The sequence below is a fragment of the Onychostruthus taczanowskii genome, unplaced genomic scaffold (assembly GCF_017590055.1).
Source record: "Onychostruthus taczanowskii isolate IOZ18803 unplaced genomic scaffold, ASM1759005v1 scaffold4, whole genome shotgun sequence".
NCBI classification, from domain to species: domain Eukaryota; kingdom Metazoa; phylum Chordata; class Aves; order Passeriformes; family Passeridae; genus Onychostruthus; species Onychostruthus taczanowskii.
This window is the reverse complement of record NW_024501459.1, coordinates 8,398,378-8,420,813: the sequence shown is the minus strand read 5'-3', so window position 1 is coordinate 8,420,813 and position 22,436 is coordinate 8,398,378. Positions and strand designations below refer to the sequence as shown.

At 35.7% G+C, this 22,436-nt stretch overlaps 1 protein-coding gene across 3 annotated transcripts in view; it reads right to left on the bottom strand.

Annotated features, from left to right (window-relative positions):
* CSPP1 (centrosome and spindle pole associated protein 1) overlaps positions 1-22,436 on the bottom strand; it is a 60,933-nt gene that overhangs the window by 8,743 nt on the left and 29,754 nt on the right. For 2 of the 3 annotated variants that reach the window (XM_041412982.1, XM_041412984.1), the window contains exons 13-27: positions 21,727-21,917; positions 20,670-20,788; positions 19,584-19,662; positions 19,123-19,243; positions 16,952-17,087; positions 14,750-14,896; positions 12,507-12,619; positions 11,277-11,426; positions 9,917-10,063; positions 9,072-9,176; positions 7,917-7,983; positions 6,377-6,497; positions 5,529-5,671; positions 4,838-4,978; positions 1,033-1,088 (exon numbers count right to left, since the gene is read on the bottom strand). In XM_041412982.1, coding sequence (XP_041268916.1) covers positions 1,033-1,088; positions 4,838-4,978; positions 5,529-5,671; positions 6,377-6,497; positions 7,917-7,983; positions 9,072-9,176; positions 9,917-10,063; positions 11,277-11,426; positions 12,507-12,619; positions 14,750-14,896; positions 16,952-17,087; positions 19,123-19,243; positions 19,584-19,662; positions 20,670-20,788; positions 21,727-21,917 — 1,836 coding nt within the window. Of the gene's footprint in view, positions 1-1,032; positions 1,089-4,837; positions 4,979-5,528; positions 5,675-6,376; positions 6,498-7,916; positions 7,984-9,071; positions 9,177-9,916; positions 10,064-11,276; positions 11,427-12,506; positions 12,620-14,749; positions 14,897-16,951; positions 17,088-19,122; positions 19,244-19,583; positions 19,663-20,669; positions 20,789-21,726; positions 21,918-22,436 lie in introns of all 3 variants that reach the window. The other variant, XM_041412983.1, reaches the window with a different exon arrangement.

Genomic DNA, 22,436 nt, shown 5'->3' with positions numbered 1-22,436 from the left:
TATGAAGTATTGATCAAATGAAGAATGATTTCTTATGTTTAACTTATCCCACCACATACAATCTTTAAATAGACATTAAAGCATTAAAATAACAAATTTCTACATCATAATATCAAGAACTAAGACCAATACTCAATGAAGAATGATTTCTTATGTTTTACTTATCCCACCACATACAATCTTTGACATTAAAGCATTAAAATAACAAACTTCTACATCATAATATCAAGCACTAAGACCAATACTTATAGCTCACGTCATAGTTGCAACCATTTATTACAGAAATCCTACTGAGGAATAATTTATGTTGAAAACCACTCTAAAATCAAAGCAGTAGAAACTATCAGAGGAAACAGAATAAGAGAAAACAAATCTTTTACTGCAAAGCATTGTTCTGAATGATAATTTCAGGCATTAAATTACAACTATAAAGTGCATTAATGTGATTATTTTTCAAATAAAAACCGTTTCATTTCTGCATTTAGTTACAGTGTTATCCTCAAGGCTAATGTCTTTGCTGTTGCACAGTCTCCTGTTTTTCATTGTTCCACATTCCCATGAAATACAATTGAACTCTGTTATTCAGTATTTGGTGTTAGTGCAGGATTCTCATTTGACAGCACTTTATTTTGCTCTTTTCACCAAGTCAGAAAATAAAAGTTTGATCTGAGAACAGATCCAATTCTTGACTGGCCAAGTGCATCACTTAAACCACCTGAATTCAGAGCAACTGCTTCTGCTTGGCTTTTTCCACTAATTCTCACCCCCCCAGCAGCAATCTAACATCATATGAATATAAAATAAGTACCAATGAATATAAAAGGAAGAGAGTTAAAGAATCAGGCCATCTCTATATACAAAGATAAGCAACTTGTATGTCAAGTTTAAAGAAGCTGTCATTGGTGTGGATCAGAAAAAGAAGTAAATGAGTTTGCTGTCTTGTTAACTGTCATTCCTTTCTCCATATCAGTGAAAGACACAATATTTCTCACACTTGAAAAAGTAATATAATAAAAAACCTTTTATTCTTACCAGGCCCATGGTTTGTGGGTAGCTGTCCAAAGCAGAATCTTCTTGATCATCAAAAGCTACATAGACAAGAGACAAAATGACAGGATTGACATAAAAATAGTTAATAACAAATCATATTTATTTTATCAGTTTATTATTGCAAAAATGAAGATCAGTATGCATCACATCTTTAAATATACATAAATTGTGCTGAAGGAATGGGTTTTTAAAATATTTGAATGCAACAATTATTCCAGTTTCCTTACGTAAATTTAAGTAGAATCAGAGAAATCAAACAGAAGTCTGCAGTCTATTACTTCTAATCTGGTTTTTGGTTCCTGGCAGGGAATAACAACCACAGCAGGGACTGCAGAAAGGCCCAAGAGTAAATGTACATTCAACATGCTAAGCACACCACACTTCCAGCCTTCAAAGAGAAGTTGAACCAAACAGAGATCATTTCAAAGAGGAAAGTGATAAGCATATATATGCTTTTATCTCAGGATAAAAAACTCAGTTCTGGAGAGCACAGGGAACCATCCTACCTGAAAGTTAAGCTAACAATGACCCAATGCATGCTGGAAATGCAAAGAAGCAGAACTGAAGTTACTTTTCCTAAGTTTAAGTTTTCAAATAAATTATTTTATTAGATTGGTTTTGAGGCAGAGATTCAAGAAACAGCACCTTACTGAGTGTGTAGCTGACCTTCTGTCCAGCATCAGAGCACAAGGGCTGTCAGTCCTCCTGGCCTGACTCCCAGCCCATCCCTGTCACACTGCTCCAGCCAAGCAGCACCCAGCACTGCAGCACAGCAACATCAAACCTGCTCTTGGAGCTTTCTCTCACATCCCCCAGAATAATAATGGTCCAGAAGTCTGCAAAAACTGCCTCCTTTATAGGGACACAGCTAGCATTTAAAAACTTGGCGTATTTAAAACACTGACTTCTCAGTTTATAGTTTCATTAACAGTCAACATATTCCTCTTTCACATAAAGAGAAAAACAAACATATCAGAGGGAAAACTCTATAAAAAGCATGTAAGGCAAAGAACACTGCTTACACATAGTGGGTAAAAAGGTATGCCTTTGCCACAACAGCCCATAACACATTATTTCACTCACAGTATAAAAGTACATACTAATTAATTCATCTTTCTTGCTGCCTTAAATCAGACAATAAAACCACTCATCTATTTTCAGCAAGAGGAAGGTGAAGAATTTGTCTCTGAGGAAAATAAACTGGAAACAGAGAGATGGAACTAATTCTCTTGCTAAGTACTCAGTGACAGACTATAAAGTTAAATGATGTTGTAAAGCAGTAGGAGAGAGAAAGAGAAAAAGCTGTTTAAGGAACCTTTAGAAGCATCAGTAGAAAATTATAAAAATCAGCTGCCCATCTATAACTAATCTAAGCTAACCTGAAGAGGCCTTTCATTGAATGTCATAATGGAAGCCTACATTATCCATTAGTAGAAGTCTCAATGACTCCATGTGCTTGAAATTAATGGAAAATTAAAATCTAAATATTAAATTAAAACTTTCTCAGACTGGTCTACTAAAAAATATTCTAATGGCAGAAAACCAGAACCAAGCCCCAGAGAGATCTCAGCTGAAGCCAGTGAATTATTTTTCAGCATTTCAGTCAATCTCATAAAGAGGAAGACTGAAGTCAAGCCTATACATTCCACTTAGGCATTAAAAGATACTCACAACCATATAATTAACACAGAATGTGATACAGATGTGCTTATTTGCAACTGTGATGTTCTATTATCCATAAGCAGAATGGCCCACATTGCCTGAACACCAGCTCATCTGTCCAGGATAGAACAGGAATCATCTTTAACACTCAGCAGGATACTGAACAAAACACAGCTGTCACCCTTCACATCTTGCTATCAATTCTGTTAATCTTACAGGTCTGGCAGCAGCTAACAGGTGCAAGCCTCAAAGCACCAGTGACCAGAAAAGGCATTCAGTTTTTCCAAAGCAGCATGCAAAAATGTAAATATTTTCCTTCCTTGTGTGCTTGGTTTTATTTAATGCCCAACTTTCACCTAAGGCTAATAAAGTCTAAGGGGCAGTTCCAGGGGTGACTGTGGCAAGGTGGGGGGCTGTAGGAAGATGCCAGGGGATACCCTGTGCTGGGCACAGCTGTTGCCACAATGGAGCTGCTGCAGGACACAGCAGGGCCTATCAGTCATGTTTGTGATGCCTCTGCAAACAAATTTGAGAAAGAGCAAATCAAAGCAAGGCAGTAGGACTGAGGACAAATCTGTGAGAAGCAGCCCTGGAGGCACCAAGGCCAGAGGAGGAGGAGGAGGAAGTGCTCAAGTGCCAGAGCAGAGATTCCCCTGCAGCCCCTGAAGGACACTATCTGCTCTATCTGTAGGGCAGATTGAAAGGTGCAAGAAGACAGAAGCAGCAGAGAGAAATTGCTGTGTAATGACCAAAGTGCCCCCTTCCCAAGCCTGACATCACTCACTGCATTGCAGAAGTAACTTGGTACCTGGGGTGGTAGCAAGGAAGGGGAGCAGGGACACTGAGAATGAAGGAGTGAAACTGGGCACAGGAAAGGGGCAGAAAAGGTGCAGGCTTCATGCTTTTTATTTTCTGCTACTCAAAGTCAGAAATCAAATATTTGGGCTTATAGTAATTAAAAATTTCCCCAAGTCAGATCTGTTTTGCCCACAACAGCAGCTGCTAACCAATCTCCCCATCTGCACCTTGGTCAGCAAGCTTTATTCTTCCTGTTTCCCCAAAGGGCAGGAGTGAGGAGACATAAGCAAAAGAGCAGCCATGTGGGAGTCTGGCTGCTAGCAAAGGCTAAGCCACCACAGAAATAAAGTTACTTTCTCTTCAAAAATTAGTTAGGCCAATCTGAATTACAAAGGCAAACACTTTTCCAAGAGATCTGAATCTTGCACTCAAAACTGAGGTCATTTGTATAGGTTTAAGCAACTCTCATTATAATTTTAAATATCCTCTAAAACAACTGGAAACACTGCTCTTTCATGACTGTTTGTAAAAGATACCTGAATGAACCTTCCATTTGGAATTAATTGTAGCATGCAAAAAAAGGGATAATACAACTACTTTTCACTGCTTCTGCAACATACAGCCAAAATATTTTCCATGTTAGGCTGCTAATGTTTACTATCTGTGTTAGGTGTTTAGGATCATCACTATTTAGTGATACAAGCAACATTTTCCTTGCAGAACCTCCAAGTAGTTACAGTATCTCACATGTGGTTTCTAAAGCAAAGGCTTTTTATGGATACACGTTTCTGTATAAATCAACTCAAGATAATGGAAATTAAAAAAAAATTTCATCCCTTAAAAGGTGAAGATACACTGGCTGTATTTTAATCCATTCACAGTTCAAAGCCATCCTACTTCCTCCATGAGAACTCAAGAATTGCTCCATGGAACTTAGCTGCTAACATTTTTTTCACAGTTCAGCAAAAGAGTTTCATTGTTCTGTGGTTTTCTCCAAGAAACAGTAACAAAACTACTTTTCCTTTAGAATTTTTGAAGTATGAAGAACTATTTAAATTACTTCCAGGGAACCAAAGAGAAACAGTCATAAGTCATTAAAAAACCCCAAAACTAAGTATAAAAGCACAAAAGCTCCCCCAAACACTCTATCGTTTTTATGTTTACATTATGATAGACTTTCAGAGTTCTGGTGTTTTAGTGTTTTGTACTGCACTGCTGACAGTGCACTTGAAAGAAGTAAAACTAGTGCTAGTGGGTTTTAATTCTTATCAAATACACACCAGATAATTTCAAAGTTTTTGTTTATCTCAGAACATTAATTCCTTACCTTCTGTTTCTCTCCTCATTCTCATTTTATCAAGTTTCCTCTGCTGCTCCCTCAACAGTGCCTGCTGTTGAATCTCTAGAGTCTGGTCATCTTTTGGAGGATCAGGATACATGTGCCTCAAGACCATACGTGTTTCAGGATCTACAGAAAAGAGATGAAATTTACATTTATTCCCTAAATTAACATTTCTGAAAAGCATTTTTAAAGAAATATCTAAGTCATAAAAAAAACCATTTTAAAAAATAGTGTTAACGGCCAAGAGGATGAGCAACTTAGCAATGATTTTACAATCTTACTATATTAAAAATACATGTTTTCTAGTAAAGAATAAACAGAAAGTTACACAGAAACATTATTTGTTGGTTGGTAAAAAGTCAAACTCAGTCTACTTTCAATAACACCATGATATCAAATGCACAAGAAGTTTAAGCAGCAGGAACTAGAAGACAGGTCAATGCTATGAGTGATCCCACAGCATTGTGAGGCCAAGAATTCCATGGAATTGCAGGAACAGCCCCACAGAGAGATACACACACACAAACAAAATACTGCCCACAAAGTGCATTGCATGGGCAGTAGCTCATGAAGAGCCTGATTTTTGTTTTTGTCTTTAAATCCTGGAATGGAAGATAGAGGAGAAGGACAGATGTTTCCCTACCCTTCTTCATCAGTAACAAGAAGATCTACCTGCCTTTGTATTTAAGTTCATTAAATTCCCAGATATTCTGTATATTGACAGGATCTGGTGCCTCCTTTAAGGAAGGTCGCCGAACTGGGGCCTGCAGACGAAGCCTGGCCATCTCAAATATGTCCCTTGGATTCTTCTCTCTCCTCCTGCTTGACAGGTTTGTAAAACAAGCAGAAAGCAATTTAACACCATACTATTAATGAGCTGGATGGAAACATAATACTGAAAATGTTCAGATCTTTTATCTTTAAATAAAGCTATCAGAACAGGAAAATAAATTTGGAAGTAATGACACTACACTGCATACTGTGTTATAAAAAAGAGATAACCCACTTAAAATAAAAAATCCCTCATACTTTACAGAGTAGAACTAAGGCTGGTAATTAGATGTGTCTTTTCCAGCTAATTCATATGATTAGCTAATACATTTTGGAAGCAAACCAAATTTATTAAATAAAGAGAATATGATTTTTCAGTACGAAAGAAAGTACTTCCTCAACAGTACAGTATTCATAAGCATATTCAGCAGTAGTACTGCAGTTCACAGGCACAAATTATGCCCTAGAAAAAAAAGGTAATGAGAGATAATTCTGCCTTAGACATCTGTTTTAGACCACTCTTCAAGACAGAGCATTGCAACTTCCTATCTCACCAATACAGCCATTCACAAATTTTAGGAAGAGTCTTGGAAAAATCCCAAACACATTTGAAAAAAAATGAAAAATATTTATATGTAAGTTCTACCTTGATATTTTCATTCTACTCACGTACCTTGGTCAACTAATACTAGCTAGTGATACACAGTAAGTTCCTGTGAAAAATCTAGCTTTTGAAACAGATTAAATTCTTACCGTGTAATTGGTACATTATCATGACTGGCCACATTTAACAACTGTTCCTGCAGTCGCCTCTCTTCACTACGAAGCTGTTTCCTCATCTCTGATAATTCATTGATCACATTCTTCCTTTCCTCTGGAATTTAGCACAAATGATTTAAAAATAAGCCATGTCAGAGCAACTTTGCTGTCTACTTTAAACATAAGTAAAAAATAAAGGGAAAAAACAGATATGAGGAAATGTTAATTAAAACAAGGATTGTACAAACACAAGAATCACAATATTTCATACACCAGAAGTAAGATCAGAGTTTATATTTTGAGACAGCACAAGACCAGAACCCCTGAACCGCAGAAAACATACAAATGTCACTGGAAATGTTTCGCTGTATTTTAAAAAGGAAAAGCTGTGGAATACAAGCGGGTGTTGCCAGCAAATAGCCTTAATCTGAAATATGCAAAGCTACACAGTCCTCAGATAACAAGAACGGCAGTGGTATCTTTTTTTTTCCTGACTCAGTATTGGATATCTGTCTGTCTAGTGCAGATTCTCTTAAGTGGTCAAGAATTCTAACTTCAATTTTTATTACATGCTTATGTTGACTTTTCAGACCTGCTTTGGGTCTATGTTGTTTTTTATGGTCAGGACAGCATTCCTCCACAAGTTAAAGCAGTTTCAGAAATTCCTCACTTTCCAAATAACATACTTATAGTTGGATATTTGACTGACTTTTAGACTTTAGTGTCCAGAACTTAGCAGGCAAGTCTTATTAGTTTAAATCCTCAGAAACGAGACTCAGTTAATATGTCTTTATTTCTCTTGTGACAGAAGGTCTGAGCCAATCAATTTCCAAAGGCTGCATTTAGAACCACTCTGCCTTCCATTTAGTGGAAAATCCACAAACCCCTGGAACGGTCTCAGGTACTTTATGCTGCAGGATAGCAGCATTTGTAGAACATCACTTACTGCTAGATTTCATGTGATGTTTCTTATATACTTGTAAAAAAAAAAGTATCAGCAGAAAGATTACTGATTTCCACCCACATATTGCCAGGATAACTAATATTAAAAGAAACAAAGGAGATCCTTCCAGCACATTTGAATTTCGGAACAACCAGTGAGAATTAAGAGGAATGAGGAGAGGATTAGGCAGACTAACAAAGGTAGGTAGAATTTAAGAGTTAGAGCTGCAATGCTCTACACTCTGTTGGTCTAATCCCATACTAGCAAATCCAAAACTTTCCCATTTTGCCATATTCTGGTCACAGTGGTACCCTGTTCCAAGAGATCCAGCACTTCCCATGCAGACTATTCCATTATCAGAGTTTTACAAAAACATGTTTCCTTATGATGACACACAATGAATGCATTTTTATTTTGTCTTAAAAATTCAGACATATCATAGTAATACATTAATAGTACTAAGCAAGAGAAGACACCTAGACAGAAATGAAAATTTTAAAGGACTCTTCTTTTGCAGGCAAGAAAAGGAACTGTAATAGAGAAGGGTTTGTTGTAATAGAAAGTGAGTTTGCAATGAAGACAAATACCCACCTAATGAACGCAGCTGATTTCTTCTAGCAGGGACAGGTGGAGAAGGAGCTCTGGGCTGTGGAGGATCCTAGTGATCATCATCAATATGAAATGTCATTTGTAAAAGGAAGAAATTTTACATTTCTTTATTTTACAGCTAACTTACATTAACAGTTGAAAGTCAGAACAGTAACCTTACAAGTTGTGAATGCCTAAGGTTTTTTTTAAATCTGATCTTTCAAAGTATAATCCAAATTACTATGACAATACCTATAATGCACTACTCAGAGTTCTAAACAAATCTATTCCAAGTACTGCTAAAGAAATAAACTGACCTACCTCCAGAGCATTCTTCACATTTAGGAAATTTAGGGATAGCAATGGTTTCAAGTGTGACAGAAAATATTCTCTGAAACTGCACTATAAAGTATTTAGCTCAGTTCAGACAAAGAGTTGGTAAAAAACAAACAAACAAACACTTTCTCAATAGAAAGACAGAAGTATGGCCTGAGATTCAAATATCATAAATAATTATTTAATCTACTTTCTTCTAGGAGAAGTTTATTTTAAAAGCCAAAAAAGCCCCAGAGAAGACTATAAAGTAAAAGAAATGAGAGGTCTCAGAACCACTACTGTAACGAAGTAAAAGAAATGAGAGGTCTCAGAACTGTAACTCATTTGTGATGCAGAGAATAGAGCAAAGCATATTAGGAGTAATCTTCTTGTACTTTGAAAAACATAAAGATTACACAAGAATGTCAGTAGCTACAAATCAACATTAAACTTCATGCCTGAGCGAAGTTCTTCTGTGAGTGAAAATTATGAGCTGCTAGATTATATGTAAACTTTCTTGTCCTAAATCTTGAGATCATCACACCCCTGGTAAGGGTCTGGACAGTGTATGTCCTCTCCAAAATGAGGTACTCATTCCTACAGAAAATGCACATGCAGAAAAAAACCTAAAATAACACACCACCAAAAAAAATCTTCAATACTTGAAATAAAATTGAACTTTAAATTTCAGACCTCCAAGACTGATTAATGTAAAGGCTGTCTCTTTATCCCTGCATTGCAGTAAAAACTGGCAAACTTTAAAAACCTGGCATGATTTAATACACAGTACTTTCTTAAATAAACCAGTAAAGTTTGCTCTAACAATCTTGTGCTGTAACATACTTGTGCACAGTAAGACAGACGGCTCTCAGCAGAGGGAATCCTTTCTTCTGTTCTCACTGATTTGTTCTGCAGAGCGGGAACGACGGGTGAAGATTGTCGTGACAACTGCAGGGAGGAAACCAAGACTGAAACTACATCCCTGCAGCTCCTGAATAAAGTGTTATTTTGGACAGGCAGAGTTTTGTTAGTGTCTTCCCTCTGATAGAAAGAAATTTTCCTAAGTGCATAAAATGACTGCAAAAATTATTTCATGTGATTTTTGTTTTCTACCTATAGAAATTTTAATACTTTTTTCCTATGCTGCAGGGTGTTTTCTTAATTTATATTTCAGTTATATATCTTTTTTCCTCTAGACATTTTCTTTATATCTGTCTATTTTAGAGAAATTACATACATTTAGTACAAATTTACTTAGATTTTGTCCATCAGAATTCTCTGTGATGGATTTCTTACATCATCCAGGTCAAAGGAAAAATAATTCAATTACCAAAAACATTATTTTTTTTTTTTAAGATGAACAGTCCTACCAGTCCTCCAATAAACAATTTGATTTATATTTACACCTCAGCAAATGCAGGTCACAGTATTTCACAGCAGATATAAAAATTGAGTGCAGATTATTCATCTTGCTTTTCCTGTTTTTTAATGCAAATTTCATCAACAAGGTAAGTTTCTACTGCAGTATGACTGATTTTTCCATCAGCTGTTCTCTGTGCATTAAGTATACTGCAGTTTGTTAAACTGAGAGGGGAACAACAATGAAGGTAGAAGTCTAAGAAATCAGGTGATTTTCTTAAAATCCAGTTATTTTTTAAAGTTTTCTAGGAAAAGTCACTTAAACATACCATCTTCTTTTCCTCTTCCATCTCTTTTTTCTCAAAATATTGTCTAAGCTGTTCCTCTCGCTTTTCTTCTTTTTCTTTTCCTTGTTTTTCTGCCTCTTTTCTCCTTTCTTCACCTAATTGAATTACTTCTTTATTTTTCAATCTTCGCTGTAACATAATTAATACATAAAAAAAAAGCTCAATTAATAATCTGTTTTTTTTTGAGAAGTTAAAATTACACATCCAAGTGATTAGTATGAAATAAAAAAGCATATTTCAGTAGCCTGACTTCAAATATCCAAATTGAAGTCTATCTCATGTAAATATCAAACAGCAGCAGCCCTGGCTTTGCTAACATCATGAAACAGAATTCCTAATAACTTCTATAAACACCAGTTTGTGACCCCAGATCTGCCATCAGCTAAGGCTAAACTGTAGTAGACATTTCCAAAAATCAGGATTCAATTAAAACATACTGCAGACATGCACCACAATATCACAAGACTACAGAGAAATGATCATCTGCTCTCAGTTTTAGTCGTGTGACTGTGACTAGCAGTGACACCAGGTAGCTCCCTACTCTCTGCTACAACAGCTCTGGTATCCAGAAGACAAGGCTCATCCAACTAATCTGCTCATACTAGGGAAGGAGAATTTAGAATATAAGATAAATGTTACACCTTAGAAATTTTCAAGTCCTACATCCTAATCTTATCTTCCATAATCCCATAGGGCACTAAAGGACTCTTCCTTTTCTGATGGCCTTGTGTGCTCTTCCTACAATTATTTATTATATTCTAAATAATGTAAATTTATTAAAAAATGCAAACCCAAGAAATAAAAATTTGGGGTATGAATTACCTGTGAATTAAATCCATGGGTATTGATAGAGGTTTGAATTTACCTCTGTGAAAAGTATGCACTAGATGTGCTTGGCATTCGTCCAAAACAAATTCTCCTTGCCAATTCAAAAAAAGTCTTTACAAAATATTCCTGCACAGGTACATTTTTCCAAAAAATCTATGAGAACTAGATTTAAGACAAAAACTAGGGTGATATTTTTTTAATTCATCAATTTGATAAAGCTTTTTATTGGCCTTACCACCAATTTCTTTTAGTAAGGAGGGCACCACTGTCATTTATAAAATTACAGTTTTTTCCCTGAAAGAATTAACAATACTTCAAGTTTGTAGTACAGCATGAAGAGTGAGAAGAATGAGCTAGTTAATGCTGACAATCTTCCACCTCTCCTCTGATTAATGCAGACCATTTAAAAGCAAAGACCAATTCATAGGACACTTCTTGGCTTACCTTCTACACAACAAATATTACAAAGGGTTAGTTTAGGATGGAAAGAAGTCACAGTATCAAAATACTACACCTCCTCATCTTTCCTCCTTTTCTCTTCTAGCTCCTCTTCATATGCTTTTTGAATCCTCATCCTCTGCTCTGCAAGTCGTTTTTCCTCTTTTTCTTCTTCCATTCTAAGTTTTTCTCGCTCTGCTTCTTCCCTACGTCTCTTTTCTTCAATCTTAAAAAACAAAAGAAGTATTCAACTGTCAATAGCCAGTAACAATCTGATTAACAACATTTACCACCATGATTTTTGCAGTACCTACTTGCAAAATCAAAAGCTATATGGTGCAACCAAAAGAATCCTAGAGCCTGTCCTATATTTCAGCTTCAGAATTCCCTTAAAATGAGATTCTATTTTACTATTTCTTTTTGGCCATCAGAGCCACCCCTCTACAGGAAAACTACTTATAAACAATACTAGTAAAACCAGAGTATTTCCTAACACTTGCTCTATTCAAGATGTGGTGGAGTAACACTTATTCATTGATTAAATAATAGAAGATGGGAAACCAAAAAGATATGGTAATTATCTTTTTCCATTCCACAACTGCAGTATTATTAGACAAAGTGCTGACTTACTGAAGCAAAATATCTGCCCATTCTTTACTCTATTTGGCAGCCCTGTGCATGGAAAAAAACCCTTGATCTTTTCTTTTCAAGAGATCCACATCAAACGTGACTTTAGTAGTCTCTTAAATTATCTATTATTTCCTTGATAATGGTATTTAATTTCACTGATATTTAATTAATGCAGCATAAGATTAAATGTGAAATATTATGGACAGAGGACATAAGCTGGTTAAGGAACAACCAGGTTTTATATACCATCAATAAATAACTACACTGTGACTGATCACCATTTCATTTTGATGAATGTGCATTTTTGTCATGTAGACCTGCAAGGGCAAACACCTTGGTTTCTGTAGTCATTTATGTATGCAAACCTTTACTCTATGCACAGTTTCAGAACTCAATACCATATTTAGAGACCTGTACTTAAAAAAAAAAAAAAAAAAAAAAGATAGAGCCTAGATTAAAGAAACCAACTATTAAGAAATGCTTGTCTAAGTGATGGTACTATGTAAGCCAAAATCCAAGAAACTCTGTAGTATGTAGCTTTTAGTACACCTCTTGTGTGCAGAATTGGCTGTGATAGCACAGGTAAGGTCTTGGATGGGCAGTGATGATTTACTCTGAGTGTAAACCCTCTCTTTACAATTTATTTCACAGAATGGTATCTGGCACATGCATTCACCTGTAGACGCAGGAAGTTCTTGTAGGATTCCTGTCTCTTAAGCTGCTCTGGAGATGGAGGTTCACCAAACACATTACCTCGAGCAAAAGGAGAGGCCTGTGCAAATGTAATACCTAAGGGAGGGGAAAGGTTACAGATAACAAACAAACTTAAGACAGGAAGCCAGAATGAGGAAGGGGGAATCTGAGACACTTGGCTCAAAAGGAAGCTTATGGCAGTCGTAACTCAAGGCTGTAGCAGGGCTTGAGAGTTCTTACATTTTCTGCCTGCAATAATTGCCAGGTTTTAACTGTTTAATACCATCCGAGTGAGCTGCATTTCTACAAAATAACACCTACTAAAGTCACCTATTCTACCATTCAATCTGCAGCTTAGTATCTAAGAACATTACCGAAAATTAATTAGAATAGCAAACACTTTACAATTTGTAGCTTTACTGCATGCAATTCCTTTTACTCAGAACATACAGTTCTGTTCCTCACGTTTATTCACTCTTTAAAAGCAGAACATCCTAATAGAACAAATATTTACACAAAATAGCAAAGGATGCTACAAAAATCAAAGCCCCAGACAGGCAAATAAAATTCTAAGCAGTCAGAAATCTGAATTCTGTCAGTATAAAATGTTTTCTGTACTATAAAGTTTGAAGTGTCAGGTTTCCTTTAGCCCTGAGTTACGACCACAACATAACCATACCATCCCCAAAGCTCTAGATAGGTGCATTAATTCAGATACCACACAGAGCAGGTTTTGCAGAACAGAATCCCTACAAGAAGCAGAGGAGAAAGAAAGGAAGTAAAGGAAAAGCAGAGTGGGTTGTGTTAACTTTGCAGCTCATGCAGCATGTTCTTCACTCATATCATGTCTGTTCTGAAGGATAGTGCCTCAAAGATGTGCAAGAGCAATAGCTCCACTGAGCTGAGATGAACATTACATTTCCCTATATGGTAACACCCAAGTCAGATGAAAGCATAAATAACACATTAAAGTATTCCCATAGGAATGCACATGTTTACTGCTACAGCCTAGCCTTAGGAGCATGTGTTTGCATACCAAGGAGTACACTTTGAGATTATTTTTCCTTACATGGAAGCAATGCTTGAATCCTTCCAAAATAGAACTAAATTTACATGTGGCTCTTTCATGATGGAGATACTTCCATATCAAAAAGCAGAATAAATTTTGTATATCATTTAGAAGGCATGGGTGCAAGACAGACAAGTTACTGTGAAAGTATCAAGGGAAATGCCTGCTGTGTACCAGCTACTATCCTGCAGGTTCCTCTTTTAACAGGGCAGTGTACCAAAAAAAATCCCACAAAACCAAGTAACCAAACCCACCAAAACATACACAAAGCCACTCTACTACATGGCTGATTAAATTCAAGGTGCAAGACTATAAAGATCCCATCACTGATGTGCTCCACCTTCTGATCCCAAAATAAGTGATCTAAACAGGGGGTTCTTGGCTGTTTAACATTATTACTTTAACAGCCTTCCTGTTTCACTTCTTACTAAATGGTTAAATACACAACCTGTATATTGTAATACTATGAAATTCTTTATTAAGAAGTGCAACAATTCAAACAAGATAAGGAAAAGTAGCATCTAAGCTGAGTTGAGAAGACCATCACCAATCCTGGCCTTTGCCCATGCTAAACTAGGGACAGGTCTGGAGTAACACAGTGCTGTCATTTAGATGTCTCAAAAAATGTAAGAAGATAAAAATGCATTAGCTTTAAAATATGAAAATAAATCAAAATCCTTAGAACTTGGAGGCAGTGCACAGGGCTCCATATGTACCCAATCTACCTGCAACTTTTTAGAATTTGTTTAGCTAGTTACTGTACCAATCTCACCTTAACCTCTAACATCATACTCCTGAAGAACTCCTTTTATTCCACAGTCTCACCTAGTACACAGCTGTATTTTACTGTGTCATTTAAAAATAAGACAAACACGTACAAAGATTTAATTAAAAAACACCAAATTTGGAAAACTAATATACTGATCCTGACTCTTCAGGGCTAAAACAGCTTTAGTTATCATTACTGACAAGACAGATAAGATTTTAAGAGTACAGTGACTGCAATGAAGAAATTTGGGAAAGAAGCATGGTACTGACTTCACAGGTAAACAGCACTAACACTATCAAAGGACTACCAGAAAGAGGAAAAGAACTATGGAATTTTGATCACTAAGACTTATGGATAGTTAGAGGAATAATACAGTATTCTTAAAAACCTGCTATTTTATTTGTAGATGCTTCTGAGTTCTCAGGTCTTGAGGAGGCCAAATTTAGGTCAACAATAGCCCTTTTATCTTCATATAGTCTTGCCTCTGGATTATGATATGCCTCTCCATTCCGCTTGTGCATGACATTCAAGTCCGCTAAAGGAAAGGGGAAATAACTGTTTATGGTGTTTTAATCTCATAAAGACATATTCACTGTAGATTCTCCAAAATACAGGGGGTTTTGACCAGATTCCACTTCTCCTGAGCATATCTGCTATGGGAACAAAAAATTCAGGCAAAGACAAGAACACAGAGGCTAAGGATGAGATTCTAATAATAAGGTACTATTAACTAAAAGATTAGAAGAGTCATTTTGTCACTTTTCTTTTGTCAGGAATGATTCTTCACAACAAACCTCCCTTCTCCCCTGCCTTAAAATGCTATTAATTGGAAAGATAAAGAACTCAAAGACAAAATTGACTGTCAAGTTTGTGTTGACAAGCAGATATTTAGAAACCACCCTTTCTTCTATCTCCTTAAAGCTGTAAGATACTTTTGAGTTTAGTATTGATATTTTAAGTGCTGAATCTCTCTAATTACTGTTGAGGGAAATAAGTGCAATTGAAGCACTGAAGCATATTTTGGTCTTCATGTCTTCAGTAATAATCCAGGTGCATATTTCAATATGTAAGCAAATCAACATTATGCAACATTTTCATCAAAACTTACATGGTGCCTGATTAAAGATGTTAATTTCAGCTGATTTTGAAATGTTTCCATACTACACTTAGAAGGCTCATTTCAAAACAAAAAAGCACTGAAAATTTTCATATTACCTTTTGAAACAGTGTTTTTGATAATTATGAATTACTGTAGTCACTTAAGCACACAGATTCTGAGAACTCTAAATTCCATGCCTCCCTGTAAAGCAACCTTTGCATATATCAGTCTCAAAAGCTATTTACAGATATTCTTAAGAGGATAAAATGACAAGTCTCACCACATAAAAAAGACATGTCAGAAAGCATCTCCTGTTTCATGACACTTGACTCATAGCTTATCCATCATGCTGCCAAGCTATGCTGCGAAAAATATTTTACATATTTAATTCAGGAAAACAGGGTAAGAAGCTTCTCTGTCTTGGTTTCTCATTTACAGACAGAGATAAACTTCTCAGCAATTATGTGCAGAGCTCAGGCCAGTATGAGACCTTTACACTTCCAGTCACACCACTGTTGAAGCCTAGAGGAAGAAGCCAAACACATAAATGCAGCATCTGAAATCAGGCAGTATGAAAGCCTCTATCTGCCCTGAGGATAAACACATGCTTGGATCCTTAATACAAGCTTCTAAACTTTTAATTTGGCCATAAAATCTTTAAAAAGCATTTAAATTTTGCTCACTACTCTCAAAATATACTATTAATTTTGACATATGTTGATCAGGTGTCATACTAAAACTAAACTAAACTATAACTAAAATTAATCACCTTTGTATATAAACTGTTATCCAGTAAATATTTAACAATTTACTGCAAGGGTAGATGAACAACCTGGATCATAGCTACTTTCCAGCTCACTACTCCCATCTTGTATAAAACACCACTTGGTAAAAAGCAAGCCTTAAAAAACATTACTGCTTAGTGCACTTGATATAACCATTTACCAGCAGTGTTACTTTGGGAAGTATAAATATTCCACTTAGCTTTGTGTATTTATATAAACCCATTTCCATTTTTCATACCACAAATAGAGATTTCTAAGCCTAGAAATCATTAAAAAAAAAAAAAACACACAACTAAAAATCTGTTCCTAGGTTCTAAGCCTAGAAATCATTAAAAAAAAAAACCTAAAAACCTGTTCCTAGAACATGCTTAAATAAAAATCTTCACAACAGACTTTAGCATATTTGTATTGCAAATGATTCTGACAGCTTGTTTTCCTCCTTCTCCCTTTACAACTGCATTGTGTCTTCACTTATAGTTGACATATCCTGTGTTTCCCATTTTGTTTGGATTGTACTCTTTGAATGATTCTACAGAAATCAAAATAATAACTCAATTATTCCTGGAGTGCATCTCCTTGAAACAAGTCTTATTTGTCAAGGGCTACCAGAGTTACCAAACAAGGAATAATATGGCTGAATAAAGCCCTTACGAGAGCAAGAAAACATCAGTCTTGAAAAGACAACCCATAATTTTCACAAACATACTTATCAGATTTCCTTCTGCATCTTTGAGAGGAGCACCACCACCACCTCTTCCCCAGGGATTGTAATTCTTCATTTCTGCTTCTAACTTCTCCTTCTCTTCTCGCTCTTGTCTGCGTCGCTCTTCTCTCTCTCTTATCTAAAAACAAACCAGCCAAAATTATTTCCACAATAATATCACATTAAGTAGAAGTTTAATAAAAAGTTAACAGAGAAAACTGAATGCTGTTATTATCTATTTCCCTCATCTACAGCAAGCAAAGCCAAAGTTCACCATCTATACTGCAGACAGTGCATTGCGTTCTGTTGTCAAAACACGCTCGTCCAGTTGTGCATAATCAGAGAAACATCCTACACATTATAAAACTGCCAAGTTCCAGCAATGTCCACATGTGACATTTGCACTAGATCAAAAGTTCCATATCTTTGGATCTTTGATACAGATGTTTATACTGGCTGAAAATTAAAAAGGCAAAATTCTACAATATTACTGCACTTACTTCTCTCAATCTGCTATGTTTTGTTTAACCAAAATGTAGACTGGAGATGACTCCAAATAGTAAATGCCTTAAAAGAATGTTACACAATTCTATAATCATTCATAAAATAGTTTTCAGTGGTTATTCACTATGATCTATATATGTAACATAGGAATGTTCATATGCTTCGTTCTTGTTTTTCTTCAAAATCATTCATGGAATTAAGTCTCCTAACTTATAAAATTTATAAAGTGAACAGCTGTTAAAAAGTCCATCTTTTACTGAAAGCTTTTAAAATATAACTATTTATGTATTTGAAATATATTAATGTATTTTTCTTAAGTTTATTTCTCATGTGCATTAGGAAAACATTTCATTAGATAAATATAATTAGATAAAACACAGTGAGGGTGGTGAGGCATTGGAACAGGTTGTCCACAGAAGTTGTGGATGCTCCATCCCCTGAGGTGTTCAAGGCCAGGTTGGATGGGGTGTCACACAGCATCGTCTAGTGGAAGGTGTCCATGGCAGTGGGGTTGGAACTAGATTTTTAAGCTCCCTTCCAACCCAGGCCACTTTATGATTCTTTAATTTCCCTTCATGAAGTAATCACAATTCCATAAGAGATATAATGATTAAACAAAGACCCATCTAGCCCCTTCAACTGTTTACAAAATTCATCAGTCAGGCTTATCTATAGCAAAAAGAAGAATATCCTAACTGCTTTCAACCATAACAACTATGAAAGACTGTATCATGCCATATTTATTAGACTTTTACGTTAAATTGTGAAGTCTCTCATATAGGAAGGTAATAGTTAGGACTATAGTGAGAAAAGAGAACTTCTCTGAATGCCTTCAGACAACCACAGGTACAGTATCTGCCACTCTTCCTAAATGGTTATTCTATTCTTTATTTCCCCTTGGTTGACAGCCTTTCCTTTCTCCCTTATGCACAAACATAATTAGAACTACAGTATTTTTACAGGTATTATTTACCTCTACCAAGGAAATACATTAAAAAATAAGGTAAGAAAATGTTCACTGCCCCTGAACTGGGTTCTAGGAAAATTTCTGCAAAAGTAACATGTTTCATCATGGTGAAATACATTTCATAACTATAAACTCCCACGAGGTGCAGCAGCAAAAGGCCACTGAAGTGAGTATAGGACTCAGATGTCTGCTGGAACAGGAGACCAAAAAAATTTGCCTAGTCTATCAAAAGAGAAGCTAAAAAGAAGTAAGACACCACCTACAAACACACCTGAAATAAAAATGAGGCAAACATTTGAATAAGTGTCCAAATGATCATGAAGAACTTACAGAAATTAGACTGTTCCTAATAATTATAGACATAATAGAATATCAGAGCAATACAAGCCATTCCTTTTAAGATGCAGGTTCTTATGTTCATAAAAATAATTATATAAAGCTACATGCCTGGAACTGATCTGTTTGCTGTAAGATTCTTAACATTCTCTCTGCCTTTGACAAAGATTTTGGAGAGTTTACTGTCCACCTGAAGAGCTGAAATGAGCTAAAGTAGGGTCAGAGGAAGGAAGTGATGAAAGGAAGGAGAGTCAAAAAGCCTTTCATTAGTAAACTACATAAAAGTCTCTGAAAGAGTACTATAGTTACAACCATTATATGTCAAAAAATAAAAGAATGAAGAGTGAGAAGCTGTATCACTCAGTACCTGCTGCTGTAATTCTTGTTGATAAGATAATGTTGCCTCTTTGGAAGGCTTTGTTTTTTCTTCAGAATACACACCTATGCTTCTTTGTCTGTCTCCTGTGTTCCTCTGTCCAATGTTACTCCTAAATTGAAAAATCACACATATAAAAGAAAAACACCACAGGGTCCAGAGTAGGGTAAAAAATGTTTTTAAATCCTTTCCTGAAGTATTTAAAAGCTGTTGTTTCCCACAGCCTGGCAGTTTATAATCGCAAACATTTTCTTAAATCCATATGAAAATAGTAGTTCACTGAATTATTCTTTTATTATATGGATAGGAATCCTCAATTAGAAGTTTGAAGAGTTGTCTTTAACACATTTTATTTCAAAGGCATATCTGTTCTCAGCAAAATATTACCAACACAAAAAAAGTATCAATATAGATAAATATACACAAAGAATATGAAAATAGATAATACTTACATGGGCTGCTCTACTGGAACTTGGCCTAAAGGAGGATCCAGACTAGGCGTGGGTTGCATTCCCATCATACCTGTACCATCTGCACAGTAAAAATCCAAAACAAACCATTTTTTAAATTCTGAATGCTCAAATATAAATATTTGTCATTATCTAAAAGAAGAGAGTTCACCACTTAAACTCTGTGAGTATAGAACATACAGAACTCTCAGCTTCTATAACAAACTTAGCCAACTCTTAATACCCTCTAAAGCAAGAAATACAATGCCAAGGTACAAATCTATTTCTTAAATTCAACTAAATCCCTTTACATTTTACAAATTACTTCATTAACATATTCTACATCAAATAACAAATTTAAATTACTCGCTTAATGGTGACACATCCTCATTCTTTCCAAATGTCATTCAAATCAACTAGTAAAAGAGTTATTTTTCTAATTTTTTTTCTCCTTTACCTTTTCTATGAAAATAGCACAAAAAATTTTAAAGTATTTCTGGTTTTTTCTCCAAAAAAGCAAAAAAAAAAAAAAAAAAAAAAGAAAAAAGAGAAAAACACCACATAATCCAGTCCCTCCCTACACAAATCACAATAGTTTCAATCATTAAATCATAATGAAGCAAAGGACAGAAAAAGGAGTTCTTAAAATATAAAAGTAGACCACTTCATACATTATTTTAATACATTTAATGTATTAATAAATATCTTTAAAGTATTGATAATTATATCTGAAATTGTAACAACACCTAAACATGTGATTAATTATTATTTAAGTGATTTTAGGAAATAATGTTTTAATTATCAATATTATAAAGAAAATTATCTGAGAGGAGTAACAGCAAAAAATCTGAGACTAGAGCTTGTTCAAGTGATGAACAAGATTTCAGGAAGTCACAGCCCTTTTTATTGCTGGAGAAAATTACTTCATTCAAAAACAGTATGGAAAAAAAAACCCTTTTCATTCAATACACATCTTAAAAATGGGTTTAGTTTGCTGTTACAAGTTCTACATTGTTCATAATTTAACTAGATCACAAGCAGTCATATGATTCACTCTTAGAACCAAGCCACCTAAAATCATCAACTTACAGTATGCAAGAGCAGGATCCAAAGGATTCCTAGCCCCATAAAAGTAATAAGCATCATCATAAGGTGTTTTATAGTTGTCTGTCAAAACCGGTGCTGGAGGCGGTGGCAACGGCGCAAGCCTTAAAGAAAAAAGGGACACAACTCCTTGGTTTCTTGTACAACTGAAAATATATCATCAGAAGTGGGGGGAGGAGAAAGGAGAGGGAGGGAAAGAGAATGGAGCAGGGCCAGGGATAGAAAGAGAATTCATTACAGAAAAACTCTAGATTTAGTTCAGCTGAAGACCTCTCATTAGTGGCATGCAGGAGCAAGACACAATGAATCTCAGCAGGGAACTAGCTTTAGTTCAGCTGAAGACCTCTCATTAGTGGCATGCAGGAACAAGATGCAATGAGTCTCAGCAGGGAGTTAACCTTCCCTGAGGGAGTAGTAGGTGAACCCAGACTATTCCAGAGATCTAAAGAACATAAAACAAGCACGCCTTTAAGTGGCTCATTAATGGTACTTCCTGGCTACATCAGTAAAGAAAACAAGGCAAGATCTGGTCAAAGGGTGAATAGCACAGTACAGCTTCAGCCACATGCCTGAAGCTCCTTCTCTCCCTGAACAGTTTAGCCACAATCACAGCACCTAGTGGAAGCTTGTCCTCAGCCCTGGAAAACTGCTTAACTAATAGGAGCCAAACTGGTGCCATACCAACCTTCTGAAAACATGGACTCTGCAGGGCATGGGCCCAAGCATTCTCACAACATGATTCAATATTACAGACATGGACATAATTTCTACAGCTCAACCCTTATCCTACACAAACATCCACTATGAGAGAGCTGCTTTCAGAGATAATGCAGCCTCCATGGATGCTTTCAAACAAACTATGAGGAAACTGACATTAAAAGTTTACTCCAGTTAGTTTGCTGTTAATTATCAAAATATTATTTCTACCTTCATCAGTTCCTTGGAGAAGGATCAACACTACTACTGAGCTCTACCTCAACAGTAATAACATGCTAAACAACAATCTTACTTAACATGTAAAATGAAAATGATGGTGAAGCACCTGGGAGCTACCATTTCCCCAAGACTGCTGACTACACCCCTCTGAAATTCTTTATCACTCTGAGAGTCTTCATTCACTGGAGAGGCTGAACGGGCTGGCATTGGAGTTTGGAAAGCCACCCTAGGCCTTTCAGGAGGTACCTTCTCTTCAAAAGCTCTTGCTGTGAAACCAAACTGCTTCAATCTATTTGGCTGAAGGGAAAAAAAAAAAAAAAAGAAGTAAGAAAAAGAGAGAAGGAAAAAAAAACAAAACAGTTACCTTATTACTGGGAAATATTCTGAACCTCCACTTACATTGAGTCAAACACTTCACTGAATCCCAACTTTCAAATTTCAAATGTTCAAATTTCTAGTAACTACATTTCTTTCTCCCAGTGATCTACTGGGAATCCACTATTACAAAGAAATCCAGGAATTTTATCAGATATTTACAAAAAGCAACCTTATCATTGGTTTCAGGAAGTATATAAATCTAGTTAATGTCCAGAAAAACGAACATTTCCAGAGGTGTCTGTAGAACAGATTATCTACAGCTGCCAATTTTCCACAGTGACAGTATTCTCATATTATGCATAGAAAAGTTTCTGAGATCCTTCCCCTCCACCTCAAGATTGAAATAGTAATCAGTAAAAACTAAAATAAAATACACACTGAGACTTTTTCCAATAAACATTTCCTTGCAATACCATTATTTTATTTTTTAAATTCCTT